Raw genomic sequence first — 22,262 nt, 5'->3', positions numbered from 1 at the left:
GTCATTTTGGTCTCTCCCCCTCTGCTGTAGGTATTGCAGGTATAGCCCTGCCCCCAGCTCCCTCCCTTTCTTTGCCCCTCCCAGGGCAAAGGTTCCTAAGTGAGGCTGAACCACTTCCTGCCGTGTGCCTGCTGTTCTCAGGTAGGTTGATGCCCTTGCTGACTGTGTCTGTGAGGCTGTATTTTGGGCTATATGGTCAGTGTCTGGCCTTGGGTCATTTGTGGGTCTGAGAGATCAGCTCCTTTTCTCCCTTTTTTTTCCCTGTGGCTGAGTCTGAGGGTAAGTCTGGGAAGAATAGGTCTGCTTTTTTTTTGTCTTTTGATATGAGAAGAAAGTAAGAATGTGGTGATTCCAGTCTCTTCTTTGTCTTAGTCCAAATTTTGCAGGGTTTATAGGGGGTCAGAGAGTCTAAACAGGTGACAGGAACGGAAGTTATGACCTTCCGTTTTGTTTTTGGAGTGTGTCAGCAGGGTCCAGGGGTCAAGTGTTGGTTTTTGGGTTCTGAGCTGGTTCCAGTGTGGCACTTCCCTTCGAGGTCTTTGAAAGGCATGAGGGTGAGGACAGTTTCTAGAGGCAAGTCCTTCTTGAGTCTGTGAGGTTTTCTCTTTGTTTGTCAAATAGGCGAGCAATAGTGGGCACCCCAGGTATATTGTGAGGTAGGCTCAGTTTGTTAACTTCTGAAATTCAGTTCCAGAAGCTGGAGATAGTTTAGTTTGGGACATGTTAAGGCCTTACTTTGCTAAGATTGGATACCTTGCCAAAAATATATCTCTAGTCTCGATTTCACTCTTGAGTTCAAGCATGCTATTTCTTTTTGTGGACATCATGGATATCCTGTAGGTGGCTCAAAACTTAGTGTGTTCAAAACTGTACTCCTCCTCTTTTCTAAAACATGGTTCCCATTGTTATGTTAAGATAATGACCCTAGTCTCTGTTAATAGCATTATCTTTTACTGATTCTCCTATACTTTATATTAGGGTTTTTTCTCACCCTCCATATTTAATTGCCAGGTTTTTTTGCTTCTACCTTATGGTTAAGAACATGGATTCTGGAGGCAAATTGTCTGCATTTGCATCCCAGCCCTGGTAATTTCTAGCTGGGTAACTTTGGGCAAGTTACCTAACTTCTCTTGGGTTTGATTTTCTTGTGTGTAAGAAAGGGATAATAGTAAATATAGGGTTTTTTTGAGTTTGAATGAGCTAGTACACCTAGTGCTTAGAACAGAACCTGCTACATAGTAACTGCTGAACATATGTTAGCTATTATAATTATTATTATTAATTCAGCATTCAGTTCCATAAACATTTTTGAATGTTTGGCCCTCTGTCGGAACTAGGATTTCAGAGAAGAATGAATGATGTGATTCCTATTGTCAAAGAGCTTGCTATTCATTGGCAGAGACATTACAAGTATACATAATTTCGGTATTAGATGAGATATGCTAACATAGAGGTGAATCTCAGATTTATCTTTTCTAATCCTGCTACTCCCACTTTAGTTCATGCCATCCTTTTTTTCTCATATGGACTATTAAAGCAGCTTTTTAAAAATTTTCCACTGCTATCTGTCTCTGTTGCACCTTAAATTGCTGTCTGACATGTTTTTAAAGACAAATCTGATCTTGTCATTTCCTCGTTTAAAAACCTCCTTTGTCTCCAGGATATCAAGAGATAAAACTCAAGCTCTTTACCATGGTATTCAGTGATGTTTATAACCTTTACCCCTATTTGCCTTTCAACTCATTATTGTGCCTCTTTTCTCTAGATAGTCTACGAGTAAGGCACACTGAACTTGGAACTGTTCTTCAAACTTGTCATGCTCTTTCACAGTGCTGTATTTTTGTACATACTGTTTTTAATATGAAGGAGGCCTTTCCTGCTGCTCTTTTAATAAAGGGACTATATTTATACATCAGAGCAGATTAATGGTGCGATATGTGGTCAGTGTGTCATTTTTAAAGATCTACGTCAGTGTTATGATTGAATTGTGTCCCTGCAAGATATGTGTTGTAAATCCTAACCTCTATGCCTGCTTATAATCCTATTTGGGAATCAGTTATCTTTGTTATGTTAATGAGACAGAATTATTGTAGGGTGTGTTTCCAGTCAGTCTCTTTTGGGATATAAAAGAAATTAAACAAGTAAGCTGGCAGAACAGAGATGCCAAGCCACGTGAAGATTGCCCAGGAGCAAGTAGCCCAGAGACAAGGACCTTCTTCAAAAGCCGACAGAGAAAGCCTTCCCCTAGAGCTGGCACCTTGAATTCACACTTCTAGCCTCCTAAACTGTGAGAAAATAAATTTCTGTGTTCAAGCCATCCACTTGTGGTGTTTCTGTTACAGCAGTACTAGATAACTAAGAATTTGGTACTGAGAAGTGGGAGTGGTGCCCTAACGGATACCTAAAATGTGGAAGTGGTTTTGGAGTTGGGTAATGGGTAGAGGCTGGAGGAACTTTAAGGTGCCTAATAGTAAAAGCCTAGATTGCCTTGAAGAGACTGTTGGTAGAATTATGGACATTAAAGGTGATTCTGATGAGGGCTCTGAAGGAAGTAAGGACAGCTATAGAGAAAGTCTCTTATCATCTGAGAGAACACGTATGGTGCCAGGAACAGAGTTTTGCCGGAAATGGGGACATTAAATATGTTTCTGGTGAGGCTTTAAAAGGAAATGGTGAACATGTGATTGGACACTGGAAGAAGGGTAGTGCTTTTTATGCAGTGGCAAAGAACTTGTCTGAATTATGTTGAAATATATGGTGGAAGGTAGAACTTGTAAGTGATCAACTTAGATATCTGGCTGATGAGATTTCTAAGCAAGATTTTAAAGGGGCTGCGTGATTTCTTGACGCTTGATGATAAAATGCAAGAAGAAAGAGATGGACTTAAAAATGAACTGTGAAAAATGAAAACAACTTAAAGATTTGGAAAATTCTGTTGTACAAACTAAGGACATGAGTTCTGGACTGTTTGCCAAGGACATGGCTACATAACCTTTTATTAAAGAAATTAAGCCTGTGACTGATGATCTAACCAGCTACCATAGGAGAAAACCCCTCAGGTTAGACTGAAGGGGACAGAGAAGGAGTGAAAGGAAAGGACACTGTCTGCCTTTGGAATTCTACAGGCAGGAAGCAGACCAAAAGAGCTACATCTGTTGTCCTCCAGGAAAAGAAAAGGACCATCCCTGGAGCAGCTCGGAGGTCAGAACTGTTGAAAGGAACACAGGAAGCAGGGCCTTCTTGGTTCCACAGGGTGGGGCCACAGTCTCCTGGATTGCAAAGGGTGGGGCCCCAGCCTCCTAGGTTTCAAAGAGTCAGATCTTCACCAGCTTGGTGTGCTAGGGAGATGGGGCCATTGCCCAAAGCTGAGGGGGCAGGGCTTCTGTGCCCAAGGGACAGAGGAACAGTGCCTGCAGGGGCCAAGGGGGTGGGGTCGCCACTCAGATGGACTAGAAGAATGGGGCTGCCCAAAGTGGAGGGAGCAGAGTTGCCATACAGGTGGACCTGGAAGGGGGAGCTGAAGCCCAGGGCTGAGGGGCCTCCATGCAGAATCCAGAGGCCTTGGCCAATACCCAGAGTCTGGAGGCTGGGGCCATTGCCCAGATGGTCTCAAGAAACCAGAGCATTATTTTCAATCCCTGAGAGCTAATATAAATTGTTCTGCTGGGTTTTGGATTTGCTTGGTGCCTGTCTTCCCTTCTTTTCCTCCAATTTCTCCGATTTGTAGTGGAAATATCTACCTTGTGCCTATTCCACCATGTATTTTGGAAACAGATAAACTGTAATTTAGATTTCACAGCTTCACAGAAAGAGAGGAATTTTGCCCCAGGATAGAATATGCCTTAAGTCTCATCTATATTTGATTTAAATGATTGAGAAGATTAGATTTTAGACTTGGAATTGTTTTTTAAGACTTTTGGATGATGTACTAGGGTGAATGTGTTTTGCATATGTCAAGGACATGAGTTTTAGGGGGCCAAAGCATGGGATGTCATGAATTTAATTGTGTCAGATATCCTTCCTTTTTGGAACCCTCTTATAGTCCCCCAGGCAGAATTTGTTGCTTTCCTTCCTGCCCTATGACACTTTTGTACATGTCTCTATTTATAGTATTTATTGGAGTTTGTGTTTATACCCCTCCAACTGTTTTTATTCATCTCTGTATTGTCAGTGCTTACTTCACACGGTGACCAGTATATGTCACTGTGGATGTACATTTTGTTTATCAATGAATGAGCCCTACCTGCTCTTTGGGACTGGCTCTTCTTATAAGACTATCGCCTGTCCTACCGGAGGTTTCCTTAAGCAAAGTTGCGAACTGGCAATAGTGAGGGAGAGAGTATCTAGGTGAAAGAAAATGGTGGCTAATATAGCCGCAGGGCAAAATGTGGGGCTGATGCCAGGTCTCCGGGTTCCATCAGCCCTAGTTGAGTATAAAGAGGAAGGACAACTGAATCACACCTTTCCTGTGAAGTTTTTATGTGAGAAAGAGACAATACCGATGAGGAAGTGGTGGGTGTAATGGAGAAGGAACTGTGGGCCATAGGAAAAAAAAAACCTATTGCCGTCAACTTGATTCTGACTCATAGCGACCTTGTAGGACAGAGTAGAACAGCCCCATAGGGTTTCCAAGGAGGGGATGGTAGATTTGAACTGCTGACCTTTTAGTTAGCAGCCAAATGCTTAACCACTGTGCCACCACAGCTCCATATGGGCCATAGCCAGGGTGAATAGCTATTTTGGTACTTCACCCCTTTCCGACCAGCCATCTCGAGTATTCTCTTGTGAGGGTGTCATATCATGTCTTAGGAGTAAGTGTTGTGTATCTGACAGAAGTGGGAGATGTGTGTGTATGTGGGAGTGTGTCCATGCCTTTTTTGCTAAAATGAAGATAGTTCTGCTCTTCTGAGTGACTCTGGATTTCTGCCTTTCAGGAGTATTCAGGTTAAAATCCTTTGATGATCTGTGGTATATACGGTGTACCACCTACTTTTTCTAGCTTTCAGGTTCTTTGGTAGTATGTTTTTACCACAGAAAGTATTTGCTTCCCTCCAGTGGGGACTTGAGTAACAGCAAAGGCAAAAGAAATGTTAGTTAAAGCAAAATAGCTGGGGTATGAGGCTTGCAAGTAAGGTAGTGCAACCAGGAAGTGTAATTGAGTAAAAATTTTGTCTCTTTTGGCTTTTGAACCCCTAGATAAGCCTTGTAAATGCATTTATGGTTCCCTGTCAGGGACATTTGACACAGTTAAATCCATTACATTCCACCCTTTGGCCCCCCAAAATCCATGTCCTTGCCATATGCAAAACACATTGACTCGAAGGACGTTATCCAAAAGTCTTAAAAACTACTCCAAGTCCAAAATGTCATCTTCTGGATCATCTAAATCAAATATGGATGAGATGTTAGGCATATTCCATATCCCTTGGTGGGTTTTGTTTTTTTTGTGTGTGTCATGTTTGGAAAACCAGAGGTTCCCCATGTAACCTTCCCCATGTAATGGAAGGTGGCATGAAAAACATCAGCAGCCTAGGTTTGGTGGCACAGACGAGCAACCACTAACTGTGGGTTCAAAAACCTTAAAAGTTCTGTGGTAACCATGTAGTACCAGATAATATTTCTCAAAATCCATATTGTTGTTGTTGTTGTTAGGTGCCATCAGGTTGATTCCGACTCATAGTAACCCTGTGTACAACAGAATAAAACACTGCCCGGTCCTGCACAATCCTCACAGTTGTTGTTATGTTTCAGCCCATTGTTGGAGCCACTGTGTCAGTTCATCTTTCGCCAGTACCTACAGTGCAGCTTGGATCTCTTCCTTCAGTACCATTAGTTCTTGATCATATGCTGCCTCCTGAAATGGCTGAATGTTGACCGATTCAATTCAGCTACTATGTCTCTGTGTATTCCTTGCATCTTCTTTTGATGCTTCCTGTGTCATTTAATATTTTCCCTGTAGAATCCTTCAGTGTTGCAACCCGAGGCTTGAATTTTTTCTTCAGTTCTTTCAGCTTCAAAAATGCAGAGTTTGCGTTTCCCTTTTGGTTTTCTGTCTACAGGTTTTTGCACATGTCGTTATAATACTTTACCTTGTTTTATTGAGGGATCCTTTGACTCTTCTGTTCAGCTTTGACGTCATCATTTCTTCATTCTGCTTATGTACCCTACGTCCAAGAGCAAGTTTCAGAGCCTCTTCTGACATCCATTTTGGTCTTTTCTTTCTTTCCTGTCTCTTTAATGACCTCTTGCTTTCATCATGGATGATGTCCTTGATGTCATTCCACAACTCGTCTGGCCTTTGGTCATTAGTGTTCAGTGTGTCATGTCTGTTTTTGAGATGGTCTCTAAAATTCAGGTGGGATATACTCAAGGTCATACTTTGGTTTTTGTGGACTTGTTCTAATTTTCTTCTACTTCAGCATGAACTTGCATATGAACAATTTATGGTCTGTTTCACAGTCAGCCCCTGGCCTTATTCTGTCTTAGGATATTGACCTTTTCCATCATCTCTTTCCACAGACGTAGTCAGTTTGATTCCTTTGTATTTCATCAGGCTAGATCCATGAGTATGTACTATCTAGTATCCACTGTTTATGTTGGTGAAGAAAAGGTATTTGCAATGAAGAAGTCGTTGGTCTTGCAAAATTCTGTCACGAGGCCTCCGGCTTCCTTTCTATCACCAAGGCCATATTTTCCAATTACCAGTTCCTTTTCTTTGTTTCCACCTTTCACATTCCAGTCACCAGTAATTATCAATGCATCTTGATTGTATGGTTGATCAATTTCAGACTGAAGAAGTTGGTAAAAATCTTAAATTTATTCCGTCTTTGGCCTTAGTGGTTGGTGCATAAATTTTAATAATAGTCATATTGACTGGTCTTCCTGGTAGGCGTATGGATATTATCCTATTACTGACAACATTGTACTTCAGCATAGATCTTGAAATGTTCTTTTTGATGATGTACACGACGCCATTCCTCTTCAATTTGTCATTCCTGGCATAGTAGATGAGTTGCTTGTCTGATTCAAAATGGCCATTACCAGTCCATTTCAGCTCACTAACGCCTGGGATATCAATGTTTATGCATTCCATTTCATTTTTGATGATTTTCAGTTTTCCTAGATTCATATTTTGTACAGTCCACTTTCTGGTTATCAATAGATGTTTACAGCTGTTTCTTCTTATTTTGAGTTGTGCCACATTAGCAGATGAAGGTCCCGAAAGCTTGAGTCCATCCTCCTCTACTTTGAGGAGGCAGGTCTTCCCCAGTTGTATTTTGAGTGCCTTCCAACCTAAGGGGGTCATCTTCCGGCACTGTATCGGACAGTGTTCTGCTGCTATTCATAAGGTTTTCATTGGCTAATTTTTTTCAGAAGTAGACCCCCAGATCCTTCCTCCTAGTCTATCTTTGTCTGGAAACTCAGCTGAAAGCTGTACACCATGGGTGACCCTGCTGGTATTTGAATACTGGTGGCATAGCTTCTGGCATCAGAGCAACATGCAAGCCTCAGTATGACAAACTGACAAACGTGTGTGGGAAATCCATATTACCAACCATATTAAATCCATGTTACTGACTGTAGGGTCGCTATGAGTCGGAATCGACTCGATGCAATGGGTTATTACCAAGTATAAATTTAAACACACTCCTTGACTCATCATGCTTCTATTAATGCAAATGTATATAAAAAAAAAAATTCAAAGCTGAAAATAATTGTACCCTGAAAGGGTATTAAGGATCTATTTGTCCACCTCCTGGAGGCTATTGGATGTGTTCCTAGGGAGGGAACAGTGGTAGGCAGAAAAAAATTTCTTCCTCAGCAGTCCCAGAGGACTAAAGTCAGGTCAGGACTGGGTTTCCTGGTTGGTTGGTTGTTTATTTGTTCATTCATTTATTCACTTAAGCATTCATACATTCAACACATATTATTGAGCCCCTAGGCCCTGCTTTTTTTTGTGTGTGTGTTAGGCACTGCTTCAGGCACTGGAGATACAGCAGTTAATAAACAGACAAATCCTGACCTCAGAGAGGTTACTTATATTCTAGCGGGAAAGAGAGACAAAGAAATAAACAATTTTCAGATAGCAAAAACTGCTAAGAAGGTAAATTAGGAGGCTGAAGAGTAAAGGTGAGTAGAGATGTTCTACTTGGAATTGTTAAGTAAAGCTTTTCTGGGAAGATGACATCTGAAAAGAACTGAATGATGTGAGCAATGTGAAGATCAGGAGAAGAGCATTCCAGGCAGAGGGAACAGAGTATTTAAGAAGAGTTGTATGATTCAAATATGAGTGACAAGGAAGATGGCAGGAGAACATAGTCAAAGATTAGATTATATAGAGTTCTATAGGCCAAGGTAAGAAATATAGATTATTACTAGTGTAATAGGAAATCATGGAAGGGTATTCAGCAGGGGAGAGATGCAGTTTTGGTTTTAAAAATGTCACTCGTTGCTGTGTAGAGAAGAGACTCTAAGGGGGACAAAAATGGAAGCATGGAGACCAGACTGGGAGCTGTTGCAATAGCGATATATTTTGAGGGTGGAGATGATGGGGTTTGCTGATGACCTGGCTATTAGGGGTGAGGAAAAGAGGAAATGAGAATGATGCCCAGGTTTTTGGCCTGAGCAAGTAGGTGATTGTTAGTATCATTTATTGAGATGAAGAAAGCAGGGGAGGTTTGGTGGTAGAAACTATGGGTTCTGTTTTAGACATGTTAAATTTACTTGAGGTGCTGACTAGCTATACGAGTGGGCTGTGTGTGTGTATGTGCATGTACATTTTCAGTGTAGTGGCTCTCAGTCTTCCTTCTGGGGAGTGGAGAAAGGCTAAATTCCGTTTATCCTTTCTATTCTCTTTCTTTGAATTAGATTTGTATTCTGGACTGGGCAGCGACCTCTGGTGTCTGTACTCCAGCCTGGTGCATCCTTGGCTCCATGGCCAGCTACTGGCTCTTACAGACCGGATGAAGCGGACTGGAGACACAAGTGGAGAAAGCCTCCAGTTGGCACATCCCCTGAGTGTGGCCTTCTGGCCGCTGGCTCTGCCCAGCCTGCCTCATGGAGAGGATGAATTGGCTGAGCAGACTGGCCTCCCGGGGCCCTGGGCACCGTGTACCTCCGGGGGCCAGTCTGCAGACCCCTGTCATGGCTGACCCTGAAACCTGCCTCATGGTCTTTAAGAATCACTGGTCCCAGGTAGGAGACTATATGCCAGAGAGCCTGGTTCACTGGCTGCCTGCGCCCTTCTAACCTTCTGCATTCTCTCACCATTGCATTTAGTGACCTTAGATCTTAGATTCCTTCCATCTTCTGTCCTGTTTCCCCAGGTGGTGCGAATTCTGGAGCGGCGAGGCCCTAGGGCAGCTCCTGGGGGTACAGATGATCTCAGTGCTGTGTGCAACCACACTTATCAGATGCTGACACTGTTGGCAGAGGATCGTGCAGTCCCTTCAGCACCCACAGCCCCTGGGCCCCTGCTGGAGTTTGCTCTGCGTGAGGATCTGCTGACCCGTGTATTGGCATGGCAGCTGCAATGGGATGAGCTTGGAGATGGGGTTGAGGAACGGCGGGCTGAACAGCTGAAACTATTTGAGATGCTAGTGAGCGAAGCTCGCCAGCCATTATTGCGGCATGGTCCAGTTCGAGAAGCTCTGCTGGTCCTACTGGATGCCTGCGGCCGCCCTGTGCCCAGTAGCCCAGCACTGGATGAAGGCCTGGTGCTACTCCTCAGCCAGCTCTGTGTGTGTGTGGCCCGGGAGCCTTCATTGCTTGAGTTCTTCCTGCAGCCACCTCCTGAGCCTGGAGCTGCCCCTCGTCTTCTTCTCTTTTCTCGCCTTGTCCCCTTTGTCCATCGAGAGGGCACTCTGGGTCAGCAGGCCCGTGATGCCCTACTCCTGCTCATGGCTCTGTCAGCTGGGAGCCCCACTGTGGGCCGCTACATCGCAGATCACTCTTACTTCTGCCCGGTCAGCATCCCCTGGGATCGGGGTGGGTGGGTAGGGTATGGCATGTAGACACTGGACAGTGCCTTCCTGCCTTGGAGCTGTGGAGGGGCTACATACTAGGGCCTGCTTCTCCGGGAAGTAGCCTGCTAGGTTTGACGGAGTTGAGGTGGGGATGAAACCTAGGCTTAGGTGGATGGAGCAGGTGCTAAGGCTCTTTGTGGTCCAGTGTTCCCAGGTGATATCCTTGCCCATTGGGTAACTGAATACCTGTTCTGGTAATAGCTCTTCTCCCTACTCGTAGCCGAACTCTGGATTAAGAGCTCCCCTGTTCCCCCTTTTTATATTGTTTGAGCCTTTGGTAACCTGTCCTTGGGGATGGCCCCTAGGTGCTGGCCACAGGACTGAGTGCCCTGTATTCCTCACTGCCCCGAAAGATTGAGGTTCCAGGAGATGATTGGCATTGCCTGCGACGAGAGGACTGGCTGGGAGTGCCAGCTCTTGCGCTGTTCATGAGCTCCCTAGAGTTCTGCAATGCAGTTATTCAGGTAGGACTGGGGTTCCCTGCAGGTCTGCCCCTGGGTCATCCTGGGAAGATGGGATGAGAGAGGGTGCATTCCCTGGAGTTCTGCTATTCTGCCATATTGGCCCTGTGTTGTACCATTTTATTCCTTTCCAGACAGTGGCCCCCCACACAGTCCTCTTTCCTCTGTCTCGCACCCCTACAGGTGGCTCACCCCCTGGTGCAGAAGCAGCTGGTAGATTATATCCATAATGGGTTCCTGGTGCCTGTCATGGGCCCTGCCCTGCACAAGGTGAGAGTCATGGGTGGCAAGGCAGATTAGGGGCTAGGCTAAGGGGTGGTAACCTCAGTGTCAGGACCAATGTGGGATGCAGTGGGCTAGGTCTTCCTCATTTTTTCCCTCTCTGCTCCTGGTTCCTCCTTAGACTAACTCAGAAAATATGACCCTTTGCTCAGTGTATTGCAGGGAAACCCTAAATTTCCAAACTTTCCCTTCCTTCCTCCAGACCTCTGTGGAGGAGATGATCGCCAGTACCGCCTATCTGGAACTTTTCCTACGGAGTATCTCAGAGCCTGCCTTGCTCCGTACCTTCCTGCGATTCCTGCTGTTACACCGGCATGACACCCACACCATCCTTGACACCCTTGTTGCCCGTATTGGCAGCAACTCCCGGGTATGGCCCCTACCTCTGTCCTGGCTTACTTGGGTGAGCCATCTTCTCTCTCTGATCTTTGTTTTGGGAGGGTGTTCTTGCCCTTCTTTGGCCTGTGTCTCCAGCAGTCAGTTCAAAATCAGTGGTGTTAAACCTTTAACCATTTGGGTACAGATTCTAATCCACTTCCCTGCTTTTGTAATATATAGATCTAGAACACAGTGATCTTTTCTGGATGACTTTGGCTGCTCATTGTGACGATAGGTTTCTCCATTGTGCTTTTCTCATAATGTAGCATTGGCCTGAGGTTCTCTTCAGCTGTTTATGGCTCTGTGGCCTGCTATGGGTGACTTAAGCCACTTCTTTTTTAAGTTTTGTGTCTGCTTTGATGGAAACCCTGGTGGCTTAGTGGTTAAGTGCTACAGCTGCTAACCAAAGGGTCGGCAGTTCAAATCCTTCAGGCGCTCCTTGGAAACTCTATGGGGCAGTTCTACTCTGTCCTATAGGGTTGCTATGAGTCGGAATCGAGTCGATGGCACTGCATCTGGGCCTGCTTCGATAAATAATCCAGCGGCTACTGGCATACTTAGCTTTTGTCTCCTTTGGATTTACTGCACTTCAGGTGCAATGACTTGGGACGCTTATCCACCCACCAACTTACCTACATTCCTTGCTTCTGAACATTTTTATTGAGTGGTCACTATGGGCCATACTGTTTGCTGGTGTTGGGGATACAGTGATGAGCAAGGTAGATGTAGTTGCTGAATTCATTAAAAAAAAAAATTTTTTTTTTTTTTTAGATGTAGTTGCTGAATTCATAGAGCTTACTTTTTAGTGGAGGAAGACAAACAAACACATTAATAAAGTAATTGAAAATTATTTTAAGCATAGGGTGCTTAGGAAACAATAGGGAAGGTGGTCAAGGAAGAGCTCTCTGAGGAAGTGACGTCGAGCTGAGACCTAAAGGTCATGAAGGAGTTAGCTGTGGAAGACCAGTTTAGGCAAAGGGAACAACATGCAAAGGACATCAAATGCAGAAGAATTTAATATATTTGAGGAAATGCAAGGCCGGTGTGGCTGGAGATGTAGTAAGAACAGAGGAGAAGGGAATTAGATGAGAATAGAGGTAGCTAAGATCCAGATCATGCATGGCCTTGTAGACCGTGGTAAAAAGTTTGGATTTTAACCAATATAAATATAAATAAAATAGGAATAAATAGTTTACAAGTAATAAAGACCTGGAGGCTTTCCAGGAAAATAAAGCATGAGTTTTAGCCATAGGCTTTATGGTATCTCTTTTGGCTTTGGGACTATTTTTGTTTTCTTCCTGTATTTCAAATAGTTTGAGTCCCTGTGTCTTTGTGTTTAAAATAGGAGAGTTTCTTAGATCACTAAGGGTTCTGGAAAACTTCTAGGTAATTGAGGTACTTTGGAATGTGGTCCCATGTAGGTGAGGTTCCTAGATAGCTATGTTTTATGTAGGTGAGGTTTCTTAATAAGTGTGGGCATGTGTGAGATATTACAGATTGACTCTGATTAGACTAGTGTTTCTAAACCAAGTGTACAAAGTGGAGCTTTGGTGACGACAACTACAACAATAACAAGCTTACTATAACAGTAACAGGTATTAAATTCTGCCCTAGATTTCTTGAATTATAATCTCTGGGAGTAGGCCCAGAGCATGTATATTATTTGAATGTTCCAAAAAGTAATTACGACACATGCCTTAAGAATTACTGGTATAGGCCCATAGGTTTATATTACTGCTGTAAGCCAATGTCCTACAAAGATGCCAGAAAAGTTTTATTTCTCATTTTGTTGAAGTTAGGCCATGGACTGATGTGTTTGACCTCATAGAATGTCCTGTTCATGTTTAGGGGTAGTTGCTTTCCTTCTTGAGGTTGATTTTTTCTTGTGCTGAGCTCTGTCTTCATTTTGTTTTAAGCTATCCTAACTGCTCTTCTATGATTCTTCTTCAGTTGTCCTTAGTCCTTAGAACTCATTTCTGTTAGCCTCTCATTTTCCCCTGGTCTCAGGAGCCTTTTACATTCTTGGGATGTTTCTCCTTGGTTCCTGGTTCTTGGAGGAGCCAGATTTCTTCTGATTCAGGAAGTCCGTGTTAAACATGTGATACTTTGCTTTCTGCTATCTAACCCTTTCAAGCTTAATTCTGTTGGCGTGGCAGACTGTAGCTTAGGTAGCCTGTCTTTTGTGGTTCGAAGTGAATCATACTGACTAGCTGGTCTATGTGCCTATCTGTATTAGTTCCCTATCGCTGTCAAAAAATGACCACAAACCTAGCGGCTTACAACAACACAGATTTTTTGTCTTACATTTCTGTATGTCCTAAGTCTGACATGAATCTCACCAGCTAAAGTCAAGGTGTTGGCAGGGCCACGTGCCTCCCTGGAGGTTCTTGGAGAGGATCCATTTCCTTGCTCATTTGGGTTGTTGGCAGAATTCAGTTCCTGTGGTTGTAGGACTGAGATCTCTGTTCTCTTACTGGTTGTCAGTTGAGAGCCATTCCTAGCTTCTGGAGACCAGCCACATTCCTTGACTTGTGGCCCCCTTCTTCTGTCTTCAAAGCCAGCACAGTGGGTTGAGTCCCTCTCATGCTTCAAATCTCTCTTCTGAAAAAGGCTGTCTGATTTTAAGGGTTTTATGTGATATGATTGCACCCTCTCCAATAATCCAGGATAATCCTCCCATCTCAAATTCCATAACCTTAATCACATCTGTAAAGTCCCTTTTGCCTTGTACGTATTCACGGTTCTGGAGATTAGGATGTAGACACCTTTGGAGGACGTTATTCTGTCTACCACACTGTCTTTCTGTGAGTCTTGAGGTTTTTCATTGCTAGTTAAAGTGGTCTTTTTGGATAAGCCTTCTGAACATCCATGCTGTTCAAAATGCAGACTGCTATCTCATCTCTTTTTCACTATGTGGTTAGCTTTTAACTCTTCTAGTCATTTAGCGAATGATGAGTGCCTAGACCAGCCAGATAGTGCTCCAGGCTAAGATCCAATAGTTATCTTGAGGGAACTTAAGGTGTCTGACATACTTGCCACAAAGAAAGTACAGAGAAAGTGCTGTGGGGATTCAGAGGAGCAAGAGAGAGCTTATATGTGTTTGTTCTCCTTACCTAGCCAAAGATGAATAACCCTTTCTTCCTTTTCTAAAACAAAAGACTTCCTCTACTTCTAGATCCGCCTACTTCTTCCTTATCCTGTCAGCTGCCTTTGAGCTTATCTTTATTCTACCTTCTGAGAGATACTGGGGTGAAAGAACTCAGACTCCTTGTTCACAGCCCCACCCATTCCTAGCTGGGATTCTTCCAGTTTCCCTCTGGTTTCTTGCTGGTAGGCATTTAGTTACTGTGCATCTACAGTCCCTGCTGACAGGCCCATCATTTAGTTTCCATGTTGCTGTAGTCTCCTGTTTATCTCCTTCTTAGAGTGTCTTTTTATGGGTATTCGTTCCATTTAAGTATTGTTGGAGTCTCTGTTGATGTATAGTGCCAGAGGATTTGCTAACATGTGTGTGATCTGTTGAAATACACTGAGTCTGTTACATGGTTCCTTCCTATCTGTGAATAGGAAGTCTTGACCACAAAGATCATGTGATCATTTATTTAGTTAGTGTTTGAATGACTATTATGTGCCTGGCCCTGTGCACATTTGTTCTTCTAAGAGTGGCTGGGTGGGGCTGGGGCAGGGGGCTTCCCATTTGGTGAACAAACTTAGAGTGTAGAGAGCTCTTATGGTGACTCCCTCCCTCCTCCCCCACCCACCAGCTCTGCATGGTTTCTCTGAGTCTCTTCAGGACCCTACTGAACCTCAGCTGTGAGGATGTCCTACTGCAGCTGGTTCTCAGGTACCTGTGGGGGCAGGACTGGGGCTGGCTGACCCTGAACTCTCAGGGCCCTCGGGGCCTTGTGAATTGCTGGGGCTGTGGGCTGTATTGGGGCTGCTCATGTGTTTCCTCTTGGAGCCTGACTTAGCCGTATAGTTCCATTGACCTGATGTTTTCCCAGGCCCTGTCTTCCTTCCTGATCCACCTGTGTCCTCTTTCTTTTGTCTTTCCCAGGTATCTTGTCCCATGTAACCACGTGATGCTGAGCCAGAAGCCAGCTGTGCGTGATGTGGACTTATATGGGCGAGCAGCTGACAAGTTTCTCTCCCTAATCCCACGCTGTTGTCGGCACCGTGCCCCTAGCCCACCCCGTCCAGAGCATGCCTCGTGGGCACGAGGTGGGCCTTGCAGAGAGGCAGGGAGAAGGGAGGACACCACGGGTATGGCCTGGGTTCTGAAGAAGCCTAGCAAGAAGGTGGGGTTAGGGTGAGGGGAGGGAGGTGGCCGTAAGTGGCGTCCCGTCTTTGAGGAGGTTGATGAGGGGTCTTGCTGAGAGGATCCTTAACCCCACCAAAGAAATTCAGGGTGGGACTTCTGAGCAGAGCTGTTCCTGTTTGTGATTCCAATATGTACTCTTCCTGTTTCCCTTGTTTCTTTGGTGTTGGTGGTTGTGAGCGGGCTGAGGAAAAGGTTAACCTGGAAGGTAGAGAGTCAGCAGTCTGAATAAGTCCCATGTTTCTGCCCCCTTTCTCAGTCTCTCTAAATGTCTGTCTTTCCTGGACCTTTGTCTCTGATCTTTCTTGAATTTTTTTTCCCTTTGCAGGCCCTGGAAGCCCGAGTGTTGATTCCTCTTCTGTTGTGACGGTGCCCCGGCCCTCTACACCATCTCGTCTGGCCTTCTTCTTGCGGCAGCAGAGCCTGGGTGGCTCTGAACCCCCAGCCCCAGCTCCTCGCTCCCCAGGGCTTGCCGCATCCCCAGCCTCCAGCCCTAGCCGACGGCCCAGCCCTGCAGAGGAGCCTGGTGAGCTGGAAGACAATTACCTGGAGTATCTGCGTGAGGCACGTCGTGGCGTAGACCGCTGTGTCCGAGCCTGCCGTACCTGGTCTGCCCCCTATGATGGCGAGAGGCCCCCTCCTGAGCCCAGTCCTATTGGCTCCCGGACTAAGAAACGCAGCCTACTGCCTGAGGAGGACAGGGACAATGTGGGGGAAGGGGAGGAGGAAGAGCTGGGGAGTGGGGGACTGGCTGGGGGTGCAGGGGGGGACCCTGGCCACCTGCCCCCTCCCCAGCTCAATGGGGTGCCAGGACCATGGCCAGATGGGGCCAAGAAGGTTCGCCGGGTGCCAGAGGAGGGAGCTGGGGAACTGCTGGAGGGTACCTCCGAGGGCATGGCAGGACTAGAGGGCTTTGGGCAGGAGCTCCAGGAGCTGGAGGTGGCATTGAGCAATGGAGGGGCTGGCACAGAGCCCCCCCTAGAGCCTCCACTACCTCTTGAGGAGGAGGAGGCCTACGAGAACTTCAGCTGCCCCCCTGAGCCCCCTGGCCCCTTCCTCAGCAGCCCTTTGCGGACTCTCAACCAGCTGCCAAGCCAGCCCTTTACTGGTAAGCTACTTAACCTAGGTCTCCTTTTTTATGTAATCTCTGCATGTTCTCGACATGTTTGTGCTGATTCCTGAGACTTCTTGGCCTATGTCATTTCTGTATCCTTGCCTAGCCCCTCATCCATTCTGCTTGGGTTCCTTCAAGATACGTATCATGTCATCTGTCTGTCTGTATGTCTTCCATGCTTGTGCTGATTTGTGTATTGCATGTTCCTCCTCTTCCTCCAGTCTGGCTGTTTCCTGGGATTTGCGATCAGGATATTCTGTGTTTGGTGTCTCTTGGCGAATCACAGCAATAACCCTTATGAAAGGCATCTCTGCTATCTTGTGTGAGAGGCACCTGCATTCCTCTGTTTCATGTTGGGAGTCATATTGTTGCTATCAGTATGTCTCCCTGGGCATTGTGTCTCCTGTCAGTTCTCCTGTAATCCCAGGGTCTGCTCTTCTGGTGCTCTTCCCCTGCTCTTGCCTGGGCTCCTTCCTCCCTGCTTCTTTAAAGAAAGACCCAATTTCAAGTTTCTCCTGCCTCCCTCTCTCCCCTCCCCCATCCTTGTACCTTGTTGGTTGCTCTGACTGCCCAGTGAGACTTTCTTAGAGATTTATGGTTAGTAATTAGGATTGAAACTGATAACAGCGAAATACCTTTTTCAGGGCAAGTGACAAGGTGTGGCTGTATGTTCCCCAGCTGAATTCCTCTGGGTGCTTTAGGATGCCAGTGGAGCTAGACCTGACCAGAGTGGCTGGACTAACTCCTGTTTGTTTTTGCCTATAAGTCAGCCCTACCTAGCCTAGACCTCATCCTGCTCTTATCTTCACTCCTCAGCCTGCACCAGGAAAAAAACAAAACCAAGCGAAAACACCACTGGGAAGGTGTGCTAAGACCACGGGCTTTGGATTAGACATACCTTGATTTAGTAACTCTTCTATGACATTGGTGCCCGTAAATCACTAGGCACAATGCTGGCACACTGAGGACTCAGCAAGAGGTAGCTTCTCAGTAGGATTGTCATCTCTGGATGCCTGGCAGATTTAAGTTGCCCGAGGCAACCACCCATTTTCCAGTTTGTAGTCAAATTGCCGTACCTTGATCAGTACCTGGGCCTGGAATATGCTGGCTATCCTGCTTGCACAGCATCAGGGTTTCTGCCCCGGAGTCATGCAAACTCCCTCTTCTTACAGCCTGTAGCAAATATATCTTTCCATTTATTTACCCTTTGCCTGTTCCTTCCTACTTAGTTACCACTAGAAGGTGGTGTGCAGGTTTTACCACAGTCTGGAAGCATTAATTAAAGCTTCTGCACTTTTTCCTTTTGGTAAGCTTATTTGATAGGTGCCCTGGTGGTGCAGTGGTTAAGCACTTGGCTGCTAACTGAAAAGTTGGCAGTTCGAACCCACCAGCTGCTCCACGGTAGAAAGATGTGGCAATCTGCTTCTGTAAAGATTACACCTTCGAAACTCTGGGGCAGTTCTGCTGTCTCCTATAGGATCGCTATGAGTTGCAATCATCTCGATGGCAATGCGTTTTAACCTTATTTGAGCTTTACTAATTGCCTCTTTCAAGAAAGTTCCAGGAAAAGAGAGGAGTAGAAGGACAAAGTTACAAGGTATCTTAGGAACCTGTTAAACTAGAGTTTTTTTAAAGCTAAGTCTAGTTATGTGCATCTGGAGTGAGAGATGTTCTGGGATCTTTTTCAAGACTCATCTCCTTTTGCCCTTCCTTCTTCTGTCTCAATTCATAATACAGTTCTTAGATACATACCATTTCCCTCACCAATTCCTGATCAGAAGGACTGTAGTGGTTCTAGAGTCTTAGTGCTGGTGACCTGGCTTAGTTAGAGGTCAGTTCTCCCAGTAGATCCTTCTAAACCCTTCTGTTGTCTTCTCCTCTACCATTGAGTCTGTCCTAAATCATTTTTCTCTGATCCTGACTAATCTATCCTTTTTCTACAGATTCTATTCCACCTTGTTCCCAGCTCCTGAAGAACAGAGCTGATTTCTTCTCTGGTCCCCCAAAGATTATTCTCCTAACTTTAAGTAGGCCCACATTGTCACTTTCTTTGTCTTAGCTACACTTTTCTTTTCTTTCTGACCCAGGTCTAGTGTTATGCAGTGTCTTATATGTAACCTGATTTTTCTTTTTGGTTCTCATCACTTTCCTGCCTGCTCTTTCTTCTGTTCTGCCTCTTGGATGAAGCTTTTTTTAAAAAAAACGTGAAATATTATGTAGCCTGTATTGAACCTTACAGTTTTCCAAATCTTGGGCTAAATGCTTTATATTGATAATTATCTCATTGAACCTCTTAGTAACCTTATGAGGTAGGTATATTTTCTTATTTTACCAAGTATAAATTGAAGCTTAGAGAGTTTTGATTTGCCAAATAATTTGACTAGTAGAGGATAAAGCTAAAATATGAAACTAGCTCTAGGTGTGACTCCAGAGCCTCAGGTCTGGCTCTTTAGCTTGAATGTATGTAAATCTGGTTTATGGACTCTTGTGGATTCATGTAGTGTCTGCCATCTTATCTTGTCCAGAATACGTGGTCATGGGATATTTCAACATAGTCAGAGGCTGACATGAAAATAATTTTCATCTAGTGGGGTCTCTTGTTTTGGGGAGGAATGCTTGCTATACGTATTGTGTTCAGGCCTTGTATCCTTGTGCCCACCCCCCTCAGGCCCCTTCATGGCTGTGCTCTTTGCCAAACTCGAGAACATGCTGCAGAACTCCGTCTATGTCAACTTCCTGCTGACGGGGCTGGTGGCCCAGCTGGCCTGTCACCCCCAGCCCTTGCTCCGCTCTTTCCTGCTCAACACCAACATGGTCTTCCAGCCCAGTGTCAAGTCCCTGCTGCAGGTGTGCGATGCATGCATGGGTGCGTCCAGGCTCCATGGTGGGCCAGGTCTGCAGCTGGAGTGGCTCTGGGGGGGTGGCTGGGAATGCCCAGTAGGGCTAGAAGGGACTGTGTCAGTCTGGAGTCATTCAGAAATGTCATGAAGTTGTGCTTCATAGGTGCTGGGCTCTGTGAAGAATAAGATTGAGAGCTTCGCCGCCTCCCAGGAGGACTTCCCAGCACTGCTTTCCAAAGCCAAGAAGTACCTCATTGCCCGTGGCAAGCTGGACTGGGCTGAGGGGCCTGCAGCAGGACCTGTCCCCCGCCGCTCTGATCCTCTAGGTGAGGCCTGCCCTATGACCCCTCTCCCTACCCTTCCTAGACAGCTAATTAGCCCAAGTTAATTGAGCACTTATTAAGGGTGAAACCTTGTGTCAGAAACTGAAAAGTTGTAGAAAATTGAGTCTAGATATTTGTCCTCAGGTGTCTGGTTAGAGGATAGAACATAGCTTTGTCCACTAAGAGCTAAATTAGCAGTACCAGTAAAAATTGCACTTGGAGTTGGGAACAGGCAAAGGGACAGAGTAGCCTTCAGGGTTGAAATATTGTTTACAGCTTGGTAAAGAACATTATATTTGGCATGGACCTTGAGATATGGGTAGGACTTAGGTAGGCAAAAGAATGGGATGTTTTTAATCTTTTGTTCAGGGGACAGTATGGACCATTTAGTTGGAGTCACTTTGGAAAGTGATGGAACAGTTGGTGATTTGACCAGAGCAGAAGGTTCTCAGAGTAGAAGTTATGCTGGGTGGAAGTTGTAATCTTTTAGGCAGTGAGAAACTATTGGAGATTTTTGGATCTGGGAGTGGTGAGACGAGTATGTTAAGTCTCGTGCTAGGTGAATTGGAGTTAGAAGAAAATGGAAGCAGGAAGAGCAGTCAGGAGGCTTCTGCAGTAATGCAGATGTGACCTGTATGGCTTGAATTGCATTAGTGGGAATATAAAGGAAGAGTTTGATGAGGTAGAAATGGGAAGAAAGTATTGGCAGAATTTGGTAAGTGGTTGTGTGCTATAAGGAAGGAGGAAGAACTAAATATGGCCTTGAAGTTGTAAATCTAGATCTTTCATTCACCAGGTGTCTGAGCACTTGCCATATATATTAGGCACTTGGTACAGGGGATTCAGTGAAATACAAGACATGGCCTCTGCCTTCAAAGAACATAGAATCTGTAGAGTAACTAGGGTATGTAATAACTGAGGGCACAAGGTCCCGGAGGTGGTGGAAATAATGGGCTCCAGGGTACCAGTAAGGATTTGTACAGGAAAAGGGCTTGGAGGGTTTGTTTTTTTTTCCCCTCTGCGACAAATGAAGAGAGTAAAGAGAAAATGACATGTACGAATAGAGTTGTGAAGTGAGAGGACGGTTAAAGAATTGATGTCATTTTTTATTTGCTAATCAAAATAATACGCTGAGAGCAAGAGAACAGAGGTGAGATGGGGACTTAAGGAGAAAAGTGTATGGGTTGGGAAGAATACCACACAGTTGCGAGGATCCACTGGAAACTCCTTAACGTGATCTCCTCCTGGTCCAGCACTGTGAATATTCTTGTTTCCACTGCCCTGGCACTGTGGTCACTGTGGAGCACCCAGGGATACAAAGGTAAATAAGTCACACTCCAAGCGTATAGATTAATGTAAGAGGTAGAAGATATGTAAACAAATGACTGAAGTGTGATGTGGTAAGGGCAGTAAAATAGAAACATAGCGGAGAGGAAATCAGAGGAGGTTTTCCGGAGAGGTGGGACTTGTAAAAATTAGGCCAGGAAGGATTGAAAAAGTGGGGAGAGCAAAATTTAGGCAAAGAGAGCTTACAGAAGCATGCAGAGTGCTTGGACGGTTTCAGGGAGAGGTGTGAATGCAAAAGCAAGGTAGCTATGGAGAGCTTTGAGAAGAGGTTGGACAGGGTAGGTGGAGCCTGCATGTGAAGGGCTCTGAATGCCATGTTTAATAGATTTGTATAGCATCTGTCTGTAGCCAGTATTATAGGTAGGCCATATAGTGATCTAGAGGCTAGAGTCTAGGCCCTAGATAGTGGGCATGGATCCAGAGTCAGGAATCTAGGCAGAAAGTTAGAATCTAGGAGAACAGGCAACGTTTTAAATGGCTCATTTCAGTCTAAGGTGACATGAAGTTTTCTGGCCACACTAGTTAGTGGTTGGCTTTGGTGACTATAGGAGAAGAACTGCTGGAAGGCGAAGTGGTTGTACAGGAGGGTAGAACCTGGAGGGACAGTGGCATTTGAAGGAAATGAAGTAGTTGTCAAACTGTGATTGCATGTATAGTTCCTGTGAGTATTGAAAGAGCGAGGAAGGGGGCCAGGCATTGTGTACAGATAGGAAGGGAGAAGGTGGAAGTGGGTGACTACTAGTTCAGGAGGGTGATGGGAAGCATGAAGTAAGGACCTGTTATGGATTGAGGAGAAATATCTTGGCGGTGGTAGAATAGTGATTGGAATGAGAGTAATAGAATCCCTTTGCATAAGGGGGTATGGAGAAGTGGCTGAGAATGAAGTGGCTGAAGTGTTTGAGAAGACTGAGGATGGAGGTCAGCTGGGTGGGGAGGCTGGATAGAGGGAGGAAGGCTGGACAGGCAGCATTTTGGTGCTAGAGTGAGAAAGAGCCCCTTCCCACTCTACTCTTCAGATTCATCTTGAGGGATGAGACAGGAAATGGTGTCCTTTATTCCATTCCCTCAGAACCCTAGTCAAGAAGTCCAGGAATCTAGCGGGCGGGGGAGCTGCCTTTCCCAGACCAAGGGAGATTCCCTCACTCCAGCGCTTCTGTGATACCCGTTTATTCCC

At 45.3% G+C, this 22,262-nt stretch overlaps 1 protein-coding gene across 5 annotated transcripts in view; it reads left to right on the top strand.

Annotated features, from left to right (window-relative positions):
- The window catches only part of FHIP1B (FHF complex subunit HOOK interacting protein 1B), a 72,133-nt gene that overhangs the window by 5,023 nt on the left and 44,848 nt on the right, over positions 1-22,262 (top strand). For 2 of the 5 annotated variants that reach the window (XM_049890206.1, XM_049890204.1), the window contains exons 2-11: positions 8,869-9,195; positions 9,327-9,965; positions 10,331-10,489; positions 10,670-10,756; positions 10,971-11,138; positions 14,911-14,990; positions 15,204-15,409; positions 15,793-16,572; positions 19,247-19,425; positions 19,582-19,744. In XM_049890206.1, coding sequence (XP_049746163.1) covers positions 9,058-9,195; positions 9,327-9,965; positions 10,331-10,489; positions 10,670-10,756; positions 10,971-11,138; positions 14,911-14,990; positions 15,204-15,409; positions 15,793-16,572; positions 19,247-19,425; positions 19,582-19,744 — 2,599 coding nt within the window. In that variant the 5' untranslated portion in view covers positions 8,869-9,057. Of the gene's footprint in view, positions 1-8,868; positions 9,196-9,326; positions 9,966-10,330; positions 10,490-10,669; positions 10,757-10,970; positions 11,139-14,910; positions 14,991-15,203; positions 15,410-15,792; positions 16,573-19,246; positions 19,445-19,581; positions 19,745-22,157; positions 22,259-22,262 lie in introns of those variants that run through there. The other 3 variants (XM_049890207.1, XM_049890205.1, XM_049890208.1) reach the window with 3 other exon arrangements.

Source organism: Elephas maximus, chromosome 7, assembly GCF_024166365.1.
Source record: "Elephas maximus indicus isolate mEleMax1 chromosome 7, mEleMax1 primary haplotype, whole genome shotgun sequence".
NCBI lineage: Eukaryota > Metazoa > Chordata > Mammalia > Proboscidea > Elephantidae > Elephas > Elephas maximus.
Note: the sequence above shows the minus strand (reverse complement) of the source record. Positions and strands in the feature narration are given on the sequence as shown.